General features: G+C 39.0%; 2 protein-coding genes across 3 annotated transcripts in view; both read right to left on the bottom strand.

Annotated features, from left to right (window-relative positions):
- kcnh2b (potassium voltage-gated channel, subfamily H (eag-related), member 2b) overlaps positions 1–1,633 on the bottom strand; it is an 89,688-nt gene extending 88,055 nt beyond the window's left edge. The window contains exons 1-2 of one of the 2 annotated variants that reach the window (XM_077735571.1): positions 1,084–1,633; positions 769–877 (exon numbers count right to left, since the gene is read on the bottom strand). In XM_077735571.1, coding sequence (XP_077591697.1) covers positions 769–844 — 76 coding nt within the window. In that variant the 5' untranslated portion in view covers positions 845–877; positions 1,084–1,633. Of the gene's footprint in view, positions 1–768; positions 956–1,083 lie in introns of those variants that run through there. The other variant, XM_077735572.1, reaches the window with a different exon arrangement.
- A 2,274-nt stretch (positions 1,634–3,907) lies between these two features.
- sspo (SCO-spondin) overlaps positions 3,908–19,576 on the bottom strand; it is a 49,752-nt gene continuing 34,083 nt past the window's right edge. Inside the window, exons 91-116 of the mRNA XM_077736064.1 lie at positions 19,292–19,459; positions 18,991–19,125; positions 18,626–18,863; positions 18,238–18,390; positions 18,111–18,157; positions 17,585–17,932; positions 17,313–17,468; positions 17,008–17,132; positions 16,052–16,191; positions 15,918–15,964; positions 15,603–15,842; positions 14,961–15,122; positions 14,759–14,875; positions 14,324–14,462; positions 14,046–14,242; positions 13,795–13,965; positions 13,314–13,441; positions 12,985–13,139; positions 12,767–12,813; positions 12,459–12,623; positions 11,774–11,991; positions 10,917–11,012; positions 7,758–7,818; positions 7,271–7,401; positions 5,858–6,008; positions 3,908–5,215 (exon numbers count right to left, since the gene is read on the bottom strand). Coding sequence (XP_077592190.1) covers positions 5,193–5,215; positions 5,858–6,008; positions 7,271–7,401; positions 7,758–7,818; positions 10,917–11,012; positions 11,774–11,991; positions 12,459–12,623; positions 12,767–12,813; positions 12,985–13,139; positions 13,314–13,441; positions 13,795–13,965; positions 14,046–14,242; positions 14,324–14,462; positions 14,759–14,875; positions 14,961–15,122; positions 15,603–15,842; positions 15,918–15,964; positions 16,052–16,191; positions 17,008–17,132; positions 17,313–17,468; positions 17,585–17,932; positions 18,111–18,157; positions 18,238–18,390; positions 18,626–18,863; positions 18,991–19,125; positions 19,292–19,459 — 3,758 coding nt within the window. The 3' untranslated portion in view covers positions 3,908–5,192. The remainder of the gene's footprint in view (positions 5,216–5,857; positions 6,009–7,270; positions 7,402–7,757; positions 7,819–10,916; positions 11,013–11,773; positions 11,992–12,458; positions 12,624–12,766; positions 12,814–12,984; positions 13,140–13,313; positions 13,442–13,794; positions 13,966–14,045; positions 14,243–14,323; positions 14,463–14,758; positions 14,876–14,960; positions 15,123–15,602; positions 15,843–15,917; positions 15,965–16,051; positions 16,192–17,007; positions 17,133–17,312; positions 17,469–17,584; positions 17,933–18,110; positions 18,158–18,237; positions 18,391–18,625; positions 18,864–18,990; positions 19,126–19,291; positions 19,460–19,576) is intronic.

Here is a 19,576-nt window from a genome sequence, read left to right as displayed (position 1 = left end):
TTTCATTGGGAAAATCTTTACTGCTTGTCCAAATAACATAAGATAAATCATTATTGCCCAAAATAAGCGGATAACTGGCAGAGACTGCACAAATAACCACACCCCTTGCACTGATAATCAATATAGTAAAAGTAATGGTTATTGTAAAACTAAAGGACAAGGACAGCCAAGCAAAGGACAGCCTTTCAATTTGATTTTCTCAATATAAAAGTTAACTAGTTTAGCACTAGGTAGGTTCATTTTAAATGCTTCTTTAGGCCTAATACAATTTTGCTTGCATGTGACCCAAGGATCTGACAAGAGAGCAAAAGTACTATTGATTTTAAACTGTACTTCAGTATCTGCCATATACTTTTGTCCTATTTTAATAAAAATAATGCACAAACAATACTTCTGATGGCAATATACAATGCATTGCAAGGTTAGTCATTATACTAGTGCACTAAATTGTTCTATTAATATGAGAATATGATTCTTAAACTGGATTTTAAAAGAATTATATGAAGTATTTTTAAAGGGCTTGCATTAGAACCAAATACATGGCTAAATCACAATTGGGAGTAACTTTTCATAGCTAAAATACAAATAGAAATAACCATATTCAAGTAGGGAAAAATGTGTAGTTCAAATTCTATTGTATATTGAATAGCAATCTGATATAGTAGTTATGACTTTGCCGATAATGTAATGCTAACCAAAATACATGTTTTTTTTCCAACATGGTAATTGTGAAGACTATTATTAGACATAAATTGAATTAAGACTCACTTTGACTGTCGAATTTCCTGATGATGGTGTCCAGGAAGGTGTTCTGAGGAGCCACATGGCCTCTCCGGACCGGCATCTTCGATGGAGTGGCCCCAGGACTTTATCAGGACTTTAAAAAGATTAAAAAAATAAAACTTACAAGGAGACCCTTGATGTCTCGCCCCAGTCAGGGTAACAAGTCCCTGGGAGTCCCCCCTCCCCAGGTATTACAGAGAAAGTTGTGTCCTTCCCCAGAAAAACGCGCATCTGATGTGAGGCGTTCACTGCCTACTGTTTGCAATACGGGGGAGCGACGGTGTCTGGTTTAGTCCCCACCTTATCCTTGCTTTGGTACTGATGGAGTGGGAGGGGGGCGTTTGTCAGGTGATGTGTTCTCCTCTCACTGGAGATCAGCCACGAGAGTCCACTCATGGCTCACGACGAAGCGATCCTGGGAGGACAACCGAGGGAGCTTGGCTGCAAGCCTCGTGGTGGTGCTTGGAGCCATGGAGGGGTGCCGCCTTTGTTTCTCTTCTCATTCCACTTCTTCTTGGATCAGATCCGCTAAAAAACATGAAAAATCCAACCAGATCAGGACTTTAGGAGAGGTTTGTTTAGCTGGATTTCTCATCCTCCTCGTGCGATTTCCTCTTTTGGTGTGCGCTTTTTTGGCAGCATGCTTTCGACTCTACCGGCTCCACAGCTGCGCCTCTTTGACACATTAAGCCTCGATCACCACTTTCCGCGAACAGGGGTTAAAAAAAAGAAAAAGTTATGACTATTCCAAGATCCAAATACGAAATCGGTACTCAGTATATGTGGAGTCAATATAAGAGATGTGGAGTTTTCTCTCAATGCGATCAAGACAGTGGACGATCGCGTTTTTGTGATCAAATGAGCGGACGCTCAAAATAGAGCGCTCGTGTAATCATAGCATTACGGTAAACCCATTCAAAACAGAAGACTGGCAATCCCCCTGAACAACAGGCGTCTGTTTTATTAAAGTAGCCTTTTGTGATACTGTAAATAAAGATTTTGTCAAGGTTGCACTTGTCCTTCTTTTTTGTATTGTAAATCAAGTTTTCTTTTTATAATTTCCACGCAATGTGGGTCAATCCTAGTTGCAGACATCACTAATTACTCACACACTAAAAGCATGCGATTTCACAGGTTAAATGTAAATAAAAATTGAATCTAATGGGCTATTTTTGAGGGCTGTCAACTGCCTCGCCAAATTTGAATGGGTTTACCGTAATGCTTGGATTACGTGTACATCCTATTTTGAGCATCCGCTCATTTCACTACGAAAACACGGACGTCCCCTGGTTTGACCGCATTTTTTTACCCCCACACTTGTGAAATTAGGGGGAAAATGAAGGATAAAGGTATTCCTCGCTGTGAAAAACGCTGTACGTGGAAATTTAAAATACATAATTAAAATTTGACGTTTTCCATGCATTGTCTTAATTCATCCACCTTAACTGTCATCTTTCCGCACAAAAGTGACCAATTATAGATGATAATACAGTATTTTGTTATAAACAAAGCCAAATATACTGCAACCTAAGTGTAAAGATGATCATTGTGCAAGGAGTGACTTCTAAAAGGTTTGTTTTTCAATAAAACTAACAAAAGAAAATACTTAAAATTATATGTATATACTATATAGTTATTATTTAAAAACGTCGGTGCCATTGTCATCACAAGAAATAGCAGCCAAAGGCTGGGTCGATTTTAAGCATTTATGAGGCAGCCGGTGTCAAATGCAACCGTTTCAATGTGTTCCACTGTTTAGAATCTGGGTTCGAGATCGCAAGGTGTTTATTTAACGCCCAAATGTTGCACTGTGTGGAAAGAAGCCACCATACAAATACAATATATATGATTGACCTACTTTAATTGCTATAACGCGGATGGGAGTCACCCATGTACGTCACCACGCGGAGTTCCCCTCACGTCAGGCAGGGATGCTGCGTTCAAAGGCTGCAGGAGAGTGTGACATTTCCTCGTGATTGAGACAGACGCCGCCTATAGTAGACACAGAGAATACTTTGCTAAATAGTACTTCTTTATTATGGTCATGTAGGGAGCTTTTGTATTCTGGATTGTCTATTTTTATTATGTGCACAAGATGCTAAACTCTGAACTGGCTCAGTGAGAGACACAATCATACTACTATACTACTATATGTGTTTTATTATGGAAAGTTAGATTAACACAGTTGTTAAATAAACTATGTGGGTGCCTCTTGGCTAGGGGAAGAATATTTTTTGCTGTTTTAATTCTTTAGGAACTGGTCATATGAGTTGAAAGAACAATATACTTAATTCATCCAAATATGTAACTATGAGTCGAACTGGGCTCAATCAGATTATGACATATCAGATTCATGTGACATGGCCTCTTCATGAAATAATCTAATATGAGTGCATTCCAAGATAAAATATCTGATTGTACTTACGTCATAGATGGAGTGATGGTTCACTCGTTTCCTTGCTGTGATTAAGGGATATATAAATAAATGTAAATTAACACATCCGTCTGTGTCGTGTGATTGACTAGTGACCAGTCATGGGTGTTACATGTTAAAGGCTATGAAAAAAAGGATAAATAGCATATAGAATCAATCAGGCTTTTGCAATTTTGTGTTAAATTTGTGTGAAAGACTAGAATTTCCTTTTCATTGCGAGCATTTTCCTTAAATCCATTAGAAAAAGCATAATGTCACGGCGCAATGAACTATAAAAATGCCTTGTTTTTACTTCAGCTACAGGCCACTAACACCACTACACACTGCATTGATCAAAATGACCCACAATCACAAATGCACTTTTTTCCCCAGTGTTTTAATGATTAGAAAGAAGTGATGGATTGCAGCCTTGCGGTTGGATGAGGCCTGAGGAGCTATTAGTCAAAATCTGACATTTTAGAATGAATTAAAAATGCATCAGTTTCCACTCTCATTACACAGTGGAGTATTCACTACATTAGCTGAAAAGACTTCTTTATAGGACACTGAAAATCAAAGCACGTGGGTTGACCAGCCTTCCTTTTTTTAACGCCCTTATTTAGTCAGAACAAGAGCACAGGGAGAGGAGGAAAGGCAAGAAGGGGTGAAGAGGTGAAAGAGGATGGAAAAAGAAAACGTGACAAATCTCACTTTTGGCATTTCCGATTATGCTAAAAACTTTGCTCTAAAAAGCAAGTATGCAGTCACACATGCCTTTATTTACTTGATCATTGTCTATTTATGTTGAAGCAGTGTATGAGAATAGTTCAAAATAAGAGATCAAACAATGTAACTGGAAATAGCTTATCACTGTTAAACAGCCTTTTCCTGTTGAGCTTTAATCCCACTATGAAAATGACATCAACGTGCTACCATGTACAAAAAAATGGTTACTACGGCACTTCCGCCAACTCCTTCATAATACTTACATTAATTGCATTGAAAGGACATGTTTGCTGTGGCGCATATAATTGAATCAGATCAAAATACTGTCATAATAACTCTATAGACATGAAAAGCATCTCAAATAAGCATCTGAACTCACCACCTCTTGCGGAAAGACAACATGGAGTATGTGTGGGCATCTTCCAGGTTCTTCTCTCTTTCCTCCTCTCGTTCAAAAGACACGTACAGTATTTTAAGGATGAATAGTCCTGTCAACACTCTTGACTGAAGAGAAGTTAGAGAAATCTTGAAGTGATACCAGGCCTTTACAACCTCAGATGTCCACTTGGTAATGTGTACAAAGGTCTTTTTACAGGCAGGCTAAGGCATTAGTGGATACTGACCGTTTTTTTTTCTTCTAATCAGCAGCTTTATGAGCCACAGTCAGCTGGCCTGTATTTTCTTGGTAACGTGCTCACACATTTTTTTTTCCCATTTCTGATACAACACTTGCTATCATGTCATTCATATAAACACACTGTAGATTTGCAGTTTAATATGACCCACAGATATACACTATGTTTACAAATGTTTATTTCTATCAACTAATGTAATGAAAAATCTCCACATGGTTACAAAGATTTGTAGAGAATAAAAATATACTTTTGCTATCATTTTAGGTTTAAAAGTCCTACTTAGGGTAAACCACAGATCCCTTAATAATACTTAGAAAAATAAAGTTAAAAAAAGTATTTTAACTACCATTTCAGGTATAGAAGTCCGACTTAAAGTAAACCACATATCCCGTAAAAATACTTTTAAAAATAGAGTCAAAAAGTTTGTACAAGAGAAATAATCAGGATGTTCAGAATGCGAAATATAGTTTTTAGTCATATCATATAATGACTAGTGACCACTTACTTATATACATGGACATCTAAAGGGTTTATAGACTCCAACCGGTCCATTTATCTATTCCCTCTAAATAGGGCTCTTACTTGTTTTGTCCAAATAATCTTTTATTTGTAATAGGAATTCTCCTCACAGGTTCTCATCTTCTGGACAGGTCCCCCCCTGTGAATCAAAATGAACAAGAAACAACAAGGGAGAAAAATAAAAGTTAAAAAAGATGGTTGTACTACAATTGTTTGTGAATAAACAAATGAAGAATTGTTACTGTCATAGGTGATATTCCTGCTTTATTGTTTAATAATGAACTCATATTATTGATATTTTCTCCTGAGTACATTAGCTACATTTTCGTACTGCACGCAAAATCACCAACTTGGGAGGGAATATGAGTCATCTGCATGTTTGTGGCTGCGCTCATGAGAAGAGAACACTCACACATATCAAATGATGGCAGCTGGTTTGCGTGCGTGTGTCAAAGATTGATTGCCATAGTGACCAAATCCGTCAGACGTGGTGTCCATGGGATTGTAGCTCTGAGAAGGGAATTTGAGCTGTGGGGATGCTCCGTGTTGTGCAGTAGCTACATCCAATTATCTTACGCAATCCAAGTGGAATCTGTGATTGAATTATTGATGGTTCGGTAAGGTTGGAAGAGAGCAAGGGGGCTAAGTTTAGTTCACCTATTTGGTGATTTATTTTTAATTAATGTATCCCTTTTCTGTGTTGGTTCTTGGTGTAGATTATTGTAACTTATGTTACAATAACAGGCATCCATCGAAAGCAATTTAGTTGCATTTCCCTTACCTTGGCAGCTGGTGCATTCACAACTGTGTATGACAGGCAGGACAACCGGTTCACTCTCACCGCTGTCACAAAGCAAGTTGAGGAAGCGGACGGGGCTTTCAGGGTCCAAACGGTAGCTGCAACACTCACACACAGATCTCAAGTAGGGTTCCTGAGGAGAAATAAGAGAAAACAATACATTAGATGTTAAACACAGACATATCCACAAAATTCCATGTATATACTTTACATACTGTGATGGAAAACTAATCTATATAAGCCTGTAAACAACCCTCGGAGCAAACCTCATTGAACACAACAACAAACAACATGGAGCTCATTATTATTATCATGGCAGAAAAATAACAGCTTGTGTGTTGTATCACATGACATGAACGGTTAAATAAGAAAGATGCCTTTCATTCCATTGTTATTTTTCAACTAATCTTGACACTTCTAGTCTGGATGATAAATGCAAAGATGACTTTCGCCTTATACCAGTTCTTAACTGGTTATCATGTCTTGTTGCCACAGTTACAGTGGGTAATGACACATTTGGCTCAGATGATGTTTATTTTTACTAATCTCTCAGCGTGACTGACTCTATTTTTAAAGTGGAGATGTATGGATGCCAACGGAGAACAAAGTCACCATGGTGATGTGGCGCCGTTTTTGCTGTCTTGCGAGCAGGATAGAGATAAAATAAAAAAAGAAGACAGAAGCTTTAACGAGCGCAGCACGTGACCTCCAACATTCTCCTTCACGTGTGCCGATCAACATGTCTATCTATATTTAGCTCAATGGTGACTCAACACTGAAATGATCCATGTTCCCAAACAGGGAATGTACGTATCTCTTTGCACAGATGGTCAATTGGAGTTATATTCAGGGCCTATTTGCTGAACGCCGCAACTTTGCCGACAGGCAGTTGTAGTAAGAAACACAGTTGGCACAGCTGCCGTGACCCATGGAAAGAAGTCATGAGTGGGAGTGGTCACAATCAAGCATCCGTTATAAATTGGAGAAGTCAAGATACCAATGTATAATGAAACTCTGGTTCAAAAAACTTATGCAGAAGAAAATAATGATAATAATTATATTGAGTCTGGCCTGCAACTCTGTCAGAATCTTTAATTTTGTCCCACAATGACTTTGACTTTGATGCTACTGTTTCAGACCAATACAAATTAATTACTCAGGTCCCTTTCAATAATTATGCTGTCATAAAAACCCAGACTAAGGACAGTTTGTTGTGTTGTAGAAAGACCGGACTTAATTAAAAACGCACATTACTGCAAAATATTGCATTAGGGTGTTTACGAAAGGCTTAGTCATTCTTAGCATATCCTTTATTATCTATACAAATATGTTAATGTTGTATTTGTTGGCCCATTCAAGCAACATGCATGAATGAGTGTAGTAGCTTGTCCATACCTCCAAGATGACATCAGTTCTGGACAGACAACGTCCCCTGCAGAAGCTGACCTCCACATTATCAAGCCGACAGTTTCCCTTTGTGATGTTTTTGACCTGAACGTAACGGCGACACTCTGGTGCGGACTCGTCTGACGGATTAACACAAAAGTAGAGGACATTGTCAAGTTAAAAGATCAAGGGAGAAATAAAAAAGGAATATCGGCTCCAATTTGCATGACAAAGAAAGAGTACAAAACCATAAAACTGGAGAGCCAGTTCATTTTTTTTTACCTTCTGAGGAACGATGTGACACTGCTGTGGTCCCTTAGCACGTGAAGCAAAGAGATTTAAGGCCAAGTGCAGATTGCATAAGGAAATCTCTAGTTAATTGGCCACTATAGCAGCCTGCACTATATATTTTCCTTCATTTAATGAACCACAATGGATTCTCCAAAATTGGCTGGTGCAAATATTGTATTGGCTGCAATTTCTGTAAATTATTTACCTGGAAATGGTTTCCTGCAGACTGGGCAACAGCTGCCTGATTCCTCGACTTTGACTTCTCCCTGAAGGTGATCACAGAAAATAACATTTATGTAAATAAGCCCTGTTTTGCAAGGGGAAATGAATAAAATATTGTTGTGATAAATCTCAATGTAAAAGCAATACCTGATTTTTAAATAAATATTCATGCAATACTTGTATTTTTATCAGGGACCATTGCATTTTATTTTCCTCTAAAGAAAGCATATTTTGAATTTGGCTTTTGTGAAAAGATGTAGGAATTTGGCACTGAGATGGAGAGATATAGTCCAAAGAAAGGCCGCCTTTTTCCCAAGATGCTCGAGTCTGAGAATAGCTACTTTGAGAATGCAAAGCAACTGAAAGTTTGGCAGAAGGCTCCCAACACCTGCTTAAACTCAATCCTGAATCTTCACTGCACCATTATTCTATCAAACATTGGCACACCGAACTATTCACCCCGAGGACATTTCATCCCACTCGCCCCCGCCGGCAGTCTACCTTCAGGGATATGAGCAGGAACTAACTTACTAAGAGGGCGGGAGTACATGAGCAGCATGACTTTGAGCTTACAGGTTTTATGGAAGGAAAGTGTGATCTGTGAAATGTTTTCTGCTCATTTAAAATAGGAAACGGGAAAAATCTCAAAGTGAAAAAATCTTTACCAGTTAGCTTGTTAAACCAACTCAGAATCCTTGAAAGATAACAATGGCAGACCGGTGTGCATCAGAGGTGTACCGTCTATTAAAGTGCCTAGTTGTAAAGCTCATGGGTGCGATCAACTCACCTTGAAAGTTTGGCCTGTCAGCGATTTTATTTCTAACCCAGCCTTCATAAAGCACAGGTGAACTAAAGGCATACATTAAATATACTTTTACAGAAGGTAATTCTCTCATCTATGGTGACCCCATAACCAGATATATAATTTTCATTTCTAATTTGGCTCAAGTAATAATTTAAATCATGCGGTAAAGGGGGAAAACTATTGGTATATTAATAACAAAAATTAAAGTGTCAAAAAAACCTGTGTTGGTGTGTTTATGTGTTCTATCGCTGAATATTTAAGCCTTCATCAATGTTGAAACTAAACATTGTACCTGTCAAATAGGCTGCAAAAATGGATACATATTTTATATGAACATTTTTCTTCTTCTCCTGCCAGTACATTGGGCATACATAATTGACCACTCAGATGGATGTTCTCTGCAAAATTACCATTTAACCACCCATGTGCTTTAACAGCGCTATCTACTATGGACTAGCAAAGAAGTGGTTTTCAAAGAGTAAAAGAAATTGCTGCACTAAAGCACAAAGTGGATGCTGTTGAAAGACTCGGGCTAGCACTGATTGATCTGCTTCAGCCATTAACTTTTAGAGAAAAACCCACATATGTGCGCCATTTGTAAACTGGTAGTATTAAACAGATGAAGAGAACTGACATATTGGTCTGGGAAAATAGTTGAAGATTTTAGAAGTACAAGTTCTGGTCCAAAAAAGTACATCTTCCCTAGAAATCATTAAAAAAAAAAAGAATCATTTCATTTGTATTCCACTAGGCGTGATGGTGTTCTGTCGGCCTAACGCTATTTCTTTTTTTTTTGTCCGCTAGTTAATAAGTAAGCTAAAAAGAAATACTAAAACTTACCCTGGAGCACATCCACAGCATAGACAATCACTCAAGCGTGTAATAAAGATTGAGATAAATGATTCATGGCTGGGGTATAAAAACCAAAAGGTGTTAAAAACCTAATCATTGTCCAAAAAAAAAGTAACCTGAGTAAAAGTCTCCATCACAATTCTGTCTGAAGAATTTGTATTGGACAAAACTCAGTCACTAAACTGTAGAATTGTAATATTAAACAATATATATTGGCCTCTAAATACCCGTTTAGACATAGTAAACTCAATTGACCTTATAATATAAAAACTAAACATTATCCTGCACTTGCAATAATTGGTCTTTCTGCATTTTTTTTTTTAATCTATTATAGGCTAGTATAAAAAAAAACTAAAACTAATGCAACCACATTTTTCCCGTCATACTATGCTGGCCAATTGTATTTTTCACATCACCATTCATTCCAAAAGACGCAAGGCCAAGCATATTTTACAAGTCTTTATATTCTAAATGGAAATGTACAAAGCGCAAAATCAAATTACTTAGAAGGGGGAAGGAAATAAGCTGAGTCGTGTTTTATTTTGTGTTATGGCCAGCAAACAGCCTATTGTGTGCCTCTGCAGACTGCAGGCCAGTTAACACAGTGAAAGATGAAGGTCTTTGTGGGTCATCAAACAACTACTATTATAACTTGTCCTCCAGGTACACCTCAGTAAATAACCTTGCATATAGCTCTTTTACTGTGTACTTCAATGTAGATGAATGCACTAAAAGCTACAATTTAACGAGGTGAGAAAAGAGAGATAAAGATTGAATATATTGAATGAATAAAGTCGTAATTTTCATGAGTCTTTCACTGTCTTTTTAGAAAAGTATTATTGTTTGTTTTTATTCAAAGCACTTAAACCTTAAGACTGAACCACCTGCACCCAAAAGATAGCATTTTAAGTGTGTACTTATTTCTCATGAGCTGACTGATGATTATATATTCACATTAAATTACTCACAGTAATGATGATGTGAATATGCCAAAATATGAAAAGTGAAACTCCTCAACAGTGCTTGGTTTAATGCTGTTGTATCATTAGGCTTCAAATACTGCAACTTAGTTCTCGTATTTGAATGATATTGGACATTATGTCATGATATTTGTTTTAGTATAGTCAAGACTTTATAATAAAGTCTTTATTCTTATCCACATTTCCACTATTGTCAATTGACTTTTGATTTTTTTTAGTTCCTCTTCAAAGCCTGTATACATCATTTAATATGAGCACTTGAGGGCACGTTGAGCACCGCTGCCATTACTTTGCACTAATAGTCTATTTTTTTTCTTTGTCTGTCTGTCTATTACCACAATCATTTTTTATTGCGGTATCCCTCGGGGTAACACATTAATTCCGCTATGGGTGATCTTACAACTACCACTGAGTCAAACTGATTCTAATGTAATTTGAGAATAATTACGAATCAGGGCAGATGATCATGTTATAAATTGATTAAATGCCAGGGAGAGTATTTCACCTCATCACAGTTGAGTTCAGGGCACCTCGGTTGGCAGAGTTTCTTCGCGTTCACACAACGGCATGTCAGGCAATCCTCTTCCCACTCTGATCCCGCCTGGCTCACAAACACACAAGAGAAACAAATATATTACATTTACATTATTACTCAAATTTCCGCCCTGGTCAATGAATTTTTTATGAAGTGCGTCTGGCTCAAATAGCACAGGATCAATGAATGACAGTACAGCCTGAAAGCTTTGAGATCCACATTACAATGTTGTAATTATAACAGCACAGAGTCTTGACTCTTAGGGTCATCTCATATATGTAAATTGACAAAAAACGATCACTGAGAGGTCTTAAGGGTTAAGATGAAAAGCAAACTCCAAAAGGTCATTTTCAGAGCTATCTGGCATAGTGCCCACATGGCGGTTGATTAGAAAAGCCGTTGAGGCTCTTTCGAGAGACATTTGTCAAGCCCCTGCTGACAAGACAAGAGAGAGGAGAAAAAGGGGAAAAAAAAGAATAAAAAGGACTTATCGAGTGATCAAAAATAGGGGGATCTGACCTCTTGTCTGAGTATGATTCATTTTCATAGTCTTATAATATCCCTTTCTTCATAAATTATTCTTGGCAGGCTTGCCCAGTTGCGGTCAGAGGGCTGGCTTTCTACAGTACAGCATGCATAATTGATGGTGCTATGGGCAGGAGAGGCATTGTGGTGTAATACGGCCCCCAGGGCATGTCACTCATCTTCTAATCGACTCTTTATGAGTAAATAACACAATGGAAGCGAATAAGGGGTGAGGATGTGAACACCACAGTGTGAAAAGGTTCGATGATATATCAGAATGTTGTGTTTGTTTGGGTGTATACCTCCCGTATGCTACCCTGGTCATGGCAGGGGCAAAGAGCAGGGATGATACAAACGCCGTCTGTGTTTCGGTAAAGCCCCTCCTGACACACACAGCCTTCTGACGAGTGGGTGCAGTTAATGGGCGTTGGAAAGTAAATGTCCTGGCAGCTCCTTTCGCACAGAGGAACGTCTTCCGACAAACTCCTCCTCCTCTTCCATTGTTCCCCGTCAGGACACGCTGCAGAGAAGAAAGTGTCCGTAAGTGATGAACAGGGTGTCGGGGAAAAGGAAATTAGAAAGGGAAGATAGAGCCGGATGGCCATTGGATGGATAGACGGAAGGGGAAATAGGAATTGATCGGTTAGTGGAGAGAGAGGCGAGGATTTCTAATATGGGGATGTGCTTGGAGGATTAGTTGAAGTGTTTGGTGATGAGTCGAAGTGCCTTTTATACAATTTGTATCGCTATCTGGGTATGACTCTTCAACTACCAAAACTTCTTATGACTTTTTTCTATTTTGCAAGTGTGAGCTCCTCATGGTTCCATTATTTTTAAGCCATAAGATAATGTATAAAGATTTATTGTCAGGCTAATTGTTGTGGTCGGAAATATGCGCTTATCTTGACTGCAGGTTTGAGAATATTCTCTTTTTTGGCTATAAATGTCAATGTCAAAAGGAACTAGATATTCATTCCTCTTACTCACCACAGTCAGGGCCATTGCATGGTGCTGTGCGGTAGTCAAGACCCTCGCATGGGACCCCCCCATACTGGCTTGGCTTTAGCACAGTTCTGGTGGAGATCAGTTGCCCCGAACCACAACTGGCAGAGCATGAACTCCACTGGGACCAGATGGACCATTCACAACCCGCTAGAAAGTGTAAAAGGGTAAAAAAGTAAAATTATTGACACAAGATTTATTTTTTTACTGCCAGCGGGTAGTACAAAGTGTGAAGTTCCACTAAGATTCTTTCCTGCTTTCGGCTTTTAAATCGTAGGCAGAACATCACTCACCTTCGCAGAGCTCGGAGGTGCAGTTAAACACTCCTCCTCGACACACACTGGGGATAATTCGAAAAAGTTAGTATTCCTGCATTTGATAAAGGGTGACTTAGGTAGGGTAATTAAATCTCTAGTTTCCAAGTAGTCAGTGCACTAAAAAGTTAAGTTTTAGAAAACCTCAATGACAAGCAATCTGTAAAAATGACAATATATTATTAGGATATGTGTACCATGTGTTGCAGAGGTGCTGGAAGGATGTTCCAGGTGACAATAGGACATCTGCCATTTCCTCAATGCTAATATTCAAGGTTTGGTAAGCAATGGGCAGAGATAGCAGTGAACAAGGGCAGTCAGTGTGGGACACACAGATTCCTCCTTGTAAGACCTGGTTAAGACATGACAACAATAAATACTGGAGGCGTATCTGCATTTTGTGCACAGTACAACTGTATCCCCAAACACAAGAATAGTCATGGGACAGTAAAAAAAAAAAATAAAATACAATGTTGTGAATTGCAGCTCTATATATTTAACTCTATTAAACGTCATGTATTCAGACCTGTCCAGTTTTGCAGGAACATCCAGGGTTGCAAGGTCCTTCTATACATTGAGTGTGTGGCCAGAGGTCTTCACAGGTATATGGACAGGATCCTGAACATTGAGTGAATACCTGGCCATCTGGACACTCTAGAATGAACAAAAAAGACTGTTTAAATTTACTTATCAATGGATAGACCTTCTGCTCTGAGAATAACATTAATGTTTTTTTTTCCAATGTGTTTATGATTATTGGCAAGCTTTATAATTGCCTGCAGATGCCACCAAATGGAAACAAAGTGCAGCTTTTGTATAAGGCATAATGTTGTTTAGTTAAATTAAACTTATCTGTTACCTCAAGATAGTTTCTGGGCACCATAACAACTTAAGATGCTACCGAAGTAGTAGGTACTTTAAATGACATATGACTTTGGCAAGGGCACAAAAGAAGTATAAACTGGTTATTTTTCTTCAAAATGATCAAATGATCATTCTTTTTTTACCAGATTTGCAGCTGTTGCTGTTACAGACAGTGTGTTGTTCAAGTGGTCCAGCACAGGGAGTCCCACCCGGTTCTGATCCCTGAAGGACTGTCTTGTTACGCATGGACAACCCACCACCACACGTGGCACTGCACTCGCTCCAGCTTGACCATTCGCTCAACAAACATCCCGCTGGAAAGGAATATTCATACAAATAAATCAAATTTATTTAATAATTTTATAAACAAGGACATAGTATATCCATTCATTACCTGGACATGGTCGCAAGTTACAGCTTTCCGTCTCCGCTGTGTCAGAACATGAAGGTCCACCCTCAATATCTTGACATTGGCGTGTCCGTGTCTTCTGGCCTCGCCCACATGAAGATGAACAGGATGTCCATGAGCTCCATGGTTCATATACAGGACAGGGAAGACTGGTGCATACCAGAGTGCCGTTCTCACACACACTGCAAATAAAAAGGGATTGTGAGATTGTATTATGAGCAAAAATGTTTGCATAACAGAGCATTTAAGTGTGTTCTATTCACCAAGTGTTGCAGTCCAGAACAACTTCTTGATTTGGCATGGATTCCAGTGTGCCATTGCCTAATGGGACACCACAGCGACATTCTGCCAAGGGCACACAATGGCCATCCTGCAAAAGCTGACCCTCGGGACAACGGCATCCTAGCAGAGTAGAAAATGTACACTACAGCATAAGAACAAAGCTTTAAAACAAGAAATGACAATGTAAGCATTAAGAAAGCCACCCTAACTTTTACAAAGTTTACTCATTATGTACCTTGTGTACGTGTAACAAACAAAAATGGAACAAATTGTCAATTTAGAACTGCTTTCATTAAAAACATGCATTTTTATCCATTACAACCAGCACTGTAATTTCAAGAAAAAGTTCATGTTGAACTTTTAATCGTAAAAAAACTCCAATTTAGACCTTGACTTTAAAAAAGCTAATAAAACACCTGGATGACACCGTCCTTGGAGACATTGAACATGCTCCCATAAGTCAGCGCAGCTTCGAGGACATTGATTGGCACAGGCTTCTTGGTAGATTCGTCCTCTATCTTCACAGCGTTCACCTTGGATAAATATAGTACAAGCACTTCAATTTATGGATGCACAGTACATTTATGCCTTTTACTTCTTTAGAAGATGGTGGTGTACCTGGGCAAAGTCCTGTGTTGCAACTTTGGCTTTGTGTCTGCTGACTCTGGCAGAGGGGTCCTGGGGGAGATGCCAGAGGATGCCTGTGACGCTGCCTGACTCCACCACTGCATGGCTCTGCACAAACTGTCCATGCACTCCATGCACTCCATTGACATAAATCTGAAACAGTCAGATTGACCGTACAAGTTCATATTCTGATGACAAAAGTACAAGAATCATTACTATTTATGAAGTATAAAGGTCAACCTGGGGAAAAATCGTGGAGAATCATAATGGAGCTAAAAGAGATCATTTTGTGGTGCTGAATTGAAGTAGTGTTTGATTGGCATTAACATTCATCACTTTTCAAAGCTCTCATTTTAGGCATTCTTGTCAAATGTTTACTTTACTTTCACTTAGGTTTTAGATGGATGACTGCAAATCCAAACATTAATTCATGCTAACCATGACTTTCAATTTTAAACAATGAGCTTATGTTTGTTTTCATGTCACTCTAAATTAGCATATTTCTAATTTAATTACAAAACACAAGAAAAAAGACATCTTGCATAGCATTCCATGAATTCAAGCCAAAGTCTATTCTTGGGAGACTATTTGGATCATTAACCAAATAATGCAAGATGTTATTTCTTAATGTACCTTTACATATGCTCTCGTCGGGACACAGCCTTTCCTCAAATTGCGGATGTGGACATTGATTTTGCTCTTCAGACACTGGAAACCCAGAGTCAAAATCTAAACAGGCCCGGAAACGTCTCTGGACTGAAATCATTCTACTTCCATTGACAGCGTCTTGCAGAAGGGTACTGCTTGGGTTCAGGGATGAATATGGCATGCAGGATGAACACGGGGTCCACTCCGACCATTCACTTAGAATCACTAAAATTAAAAAAAGGTTAAATTAAATACGATGCGGGAATAAATATATAATATAATATAAAAAAAATATTTTACCTTCACACTCTCTCATGTCACACTCCAAAGTCCCATCATGGCAAAGGCTGAAAACAAAACAGATTCTACAATTTTCTTTCTCAAATATTAAATACAATTTAAAACTAATAGGATCTTAATTGCCAAGTGCTAACCAGCTACTGCAACCAATGGTGACAGTAGACCCCTGAGGGACAGTGACCGGAGTAGGTGAATGTCCTTCGGGTTCATCACGCAGGTAAATGCAGCCACACTTTTCAGATGGTACACAGCTTCCATTTTGCTGAAGCAAACCCTGCAAGCAGAACAAGGACCATTTATAACATTAAATTAGGGCCTGTGTTAATTTCCTATTTGTGTTAATCCTCCTTATTGAAACATAAATCAGTGCATGTACTTATAAATTGCTCATGAAGACTTGAAAACACCTGAAATAAACTGTTTGGTAATTGTTTTTCTGTACTTTATAGCTTATATTCAATGATTTATGTCTTAAATAAAAGGTAAGCCATAACTGTTAAAGTTATCAATGTAACTAGTGCTGTCAGACCTTTCTCACTGCAGGGAGCAGCTTTCTCTTCCATATTTCATTACCTGGCCTCCTTACAGCTGTGTGTGCAAATTGTCAGCCCACCACAAAGCATTTGCAATAAATCAAAGCTGAAAGCTCGCAAACTGAGCTAAATAACATTATGAAATTGTCATCGCACCAGGTATCAAAGTGAAATATTACCAACAGTATATCGCATGGCATAATGCACTTGTCAAATTAATGTTTGTTTTATGTTGGTTTGGTGCCAGAACATGGTCTCGATGATTGACAGAGACATTTATGGTGTAACTTATGAGATTCTTAAACAGTGGCATTTCAAAATGGTTTTCTCTTAGGAGTGGGTAGGTGTCACAGCTTCCATTGCTTAAATGCAACATACTATATAACAGAAGTATTCTAGTGCGATATGAGGCAAAAAAAAGCAAATTTGCAAGTAATTGACACCCCCATAAAATTGTTGTAATTTTCCTGTGTAATTCAAAAAACGCATGCAAGGCCCCATGATTATACCATATCATAATTACTAGTGTAAATTTCAATCCACCGTATGGAAATTACCGGTGGACAGTAACAGCCAGGTGTACACTCTCTGACACCCAGACACAGATCTGTACGTCCATGGAGCTCACAGTGCTTCTCACATGGTGCACCACAGGGGGTATAGATGAATGGTTCTTCACATTCTGAGAAAGCGATGAAAGACGTTTGTTAAAATCATGTGTAGTATATACATACAGAAACAAATAAGTAACAAAAAAAATAACAATGATATGAAAGTACAGGAATGGATACTAATTACCAGAATATAATGATACTTCAATGAAATATAAATACACACTGTGTTGAGTACATAGAGCACTCACCATCACAGTGGCTGATGCTGCATGGTTTGCTTTGTGTTTCAACAGGAGTACATTGCTGTCCTCTTGTGGCCGAGGTGACAGCCACGCGGTAACGTTGCTGCATTTGAGATTCACATGAGCACTGAGACCAAATGCTCCACCCTGACATCGGACATTCTGAAAACAAAAATCACAATAGTTATGTTTCACTATAAAACTACAAATGAAACTGCCATCCCAACCAATACAATCTAACACAGGGGAGTTCTCTCCTCTTTTTGACTAATAGATACCTGGACATGGCTGCTTGAAACACAGCTGGTTCTCCTCTTGGTTCATCTCATCTTCAATCTCAGCAGGGCATGCTGCAGTTCCCCTTTTTCCACAGATGCAGACCCTACGCCTCAAAACAGTCCCTGCCCCACAAGTTCGGGAACATGGCGACCATGGCGACCATGGGCAAAGGTCATCCAGACATGGAGTGGTGTGGCATTCTTGGTTCTGTCTTTCTGGCCCATCGCAGTGTGTGCCGTTGTTACGAGCAGGCGGGTTAATGCAAGCGCGGGTTTGAACTTGTATTCCATTGCCACAGGTCGCTGAACAGTCAGACCATACTGACCATGGAGTCCAGCCACCATCCACTGAAAATAAACATAAACAAGACATCAAATTAATGGGACTTCATTCGGCTTACTTCCACTAATATTCTCACTGGAAAATGTGTTTTTTAAAATTGGCTCAAACAGGTTTATGATTAATATGTTTGCCCAAATGACACAACTACTTATATTTAATGGTATTAATGCAAAAGTGACCCACCTCTGCAATCAATATCTTGGCAGTAAGCTCCCTCTGGAGTACAAGTGCTGGAAGATAAATTGCAAATGTTTAACATTTGAATACATTTAGTTTGTCCTCTTCCTGTAATTGCAAAAATGTATCTTACCATTGGTTACATTCTCCCATAAGCCAGGTGTCTCCCACATGTAGCTCCTGCCCGTCATGGAGACATAAAGGGGGACAAGGCCCGGGCTCACAAGGTTTGTGATTAGCTTCCTCAAATTGACAATCAGTTTCCTGATTTTCTGAGATTAAAGATCTGAAACATAAGGGGAAAATAAAGATTAATGGACAAAATAACTAAATAAGGAGCTCTAAATAATTAGCAATGCCTATTCAGAATGCAGTTGGCTTATAATAAATAGTCTATTGAGGTTTATCTACAATATATTTGAACAAATACAAAAAATGTATATGTTGAACTTCAAATTCATAAGTTATGGAAAACATATGAATAATACCTGCCTTAATAGTTAATTCTTCCTACTATATACCTGTATCTGGTTCTCTGGCCCTGCCCACAGGTCACACTGCATGACGCCCAACTGGACCAGGAGCTCCAAGTGCATGCGGCCTGGCAGCTGCTATTGGTGCACACCAACTGTCCATTGGTACAGCTACAGTTGTTGCAGTCTACCTGATGCCCGCTCCCAGCAGCCCAAATCTGTCCCTGTGAGTCCATGCAATCACACTGCCACAGATGCACACAAGCTCCATCCTGCTGCAACTGACCTAAAAGCAAACACAAGAATGATTGAATTCAAAATGCACTGTTTTTTGTTCAAAGTTGAATAACTCTGACTTTGTGCAATTTGGAATTCAACGATTAACATTTGAGATTGCACTGGTAGTAACTTGCCCTTAGGACAGCGACATCCAGGTTGACATTCAGTGTTGGTTTGGCACTCTATGCCTTGTTGGAGGTCAGCACAGCGCTGTGGACACTCATTAGCACAAGACACGATATCTTGCCCTGGCGGGCATCGTTGCTCATCTAACAAGACAAAAACAGAAGGTCACATATTTTGCCAAGATGCTCTTAGGACTTTTTCCATTGAAGACATCAGCCTGAAAACAATTCTGAGAAAACAAATGCACAAACATAATGAACCTCCAGATAATGACTAGCCACAGATATGTGTTCATTTAGTTATTCTAACCGCAGGGCTTGGTGTTGCATGCTTTGACTTGGTTCTTCTCCCCCTCGCACTTCTTGCCTCCATTCTTGGGTGGAGGGCTAGAGCACATACGGTTGCGTATGGAGCGGCCGCCACCACAGGCCTTATCACAGAGGGACCAAGGACTCCATGGAGACCAGCCGGCATCCACTGCAGATATTAACAGAACACAGTCACTGTAACATGCATTTATTTTAAATTATTTACCACCAATGACCTCTAAAAATATATATCATAGTATATATTCAAATGACAATTCAATCTGTC

This window comes from Stigmatopora nigra, chromosome 16 (genome assembly GCF_051989575.1).
Source record: "Stigmatopora nigra isolate UIUO_SnigA chromosome 16, RoL_Snig_1.1, whole genome shotgun sequence".
Classification (NCBI taxonomy): Eukaryota; Metazoa; Chordata; class Actinopteri; order Syngnathiformes; family Syngnathidae; genus Stigmatopora; species Stigmatopora nigra.
This window is presented reverse-complemented; position numbering and strand designations above follow the sequence as displayed.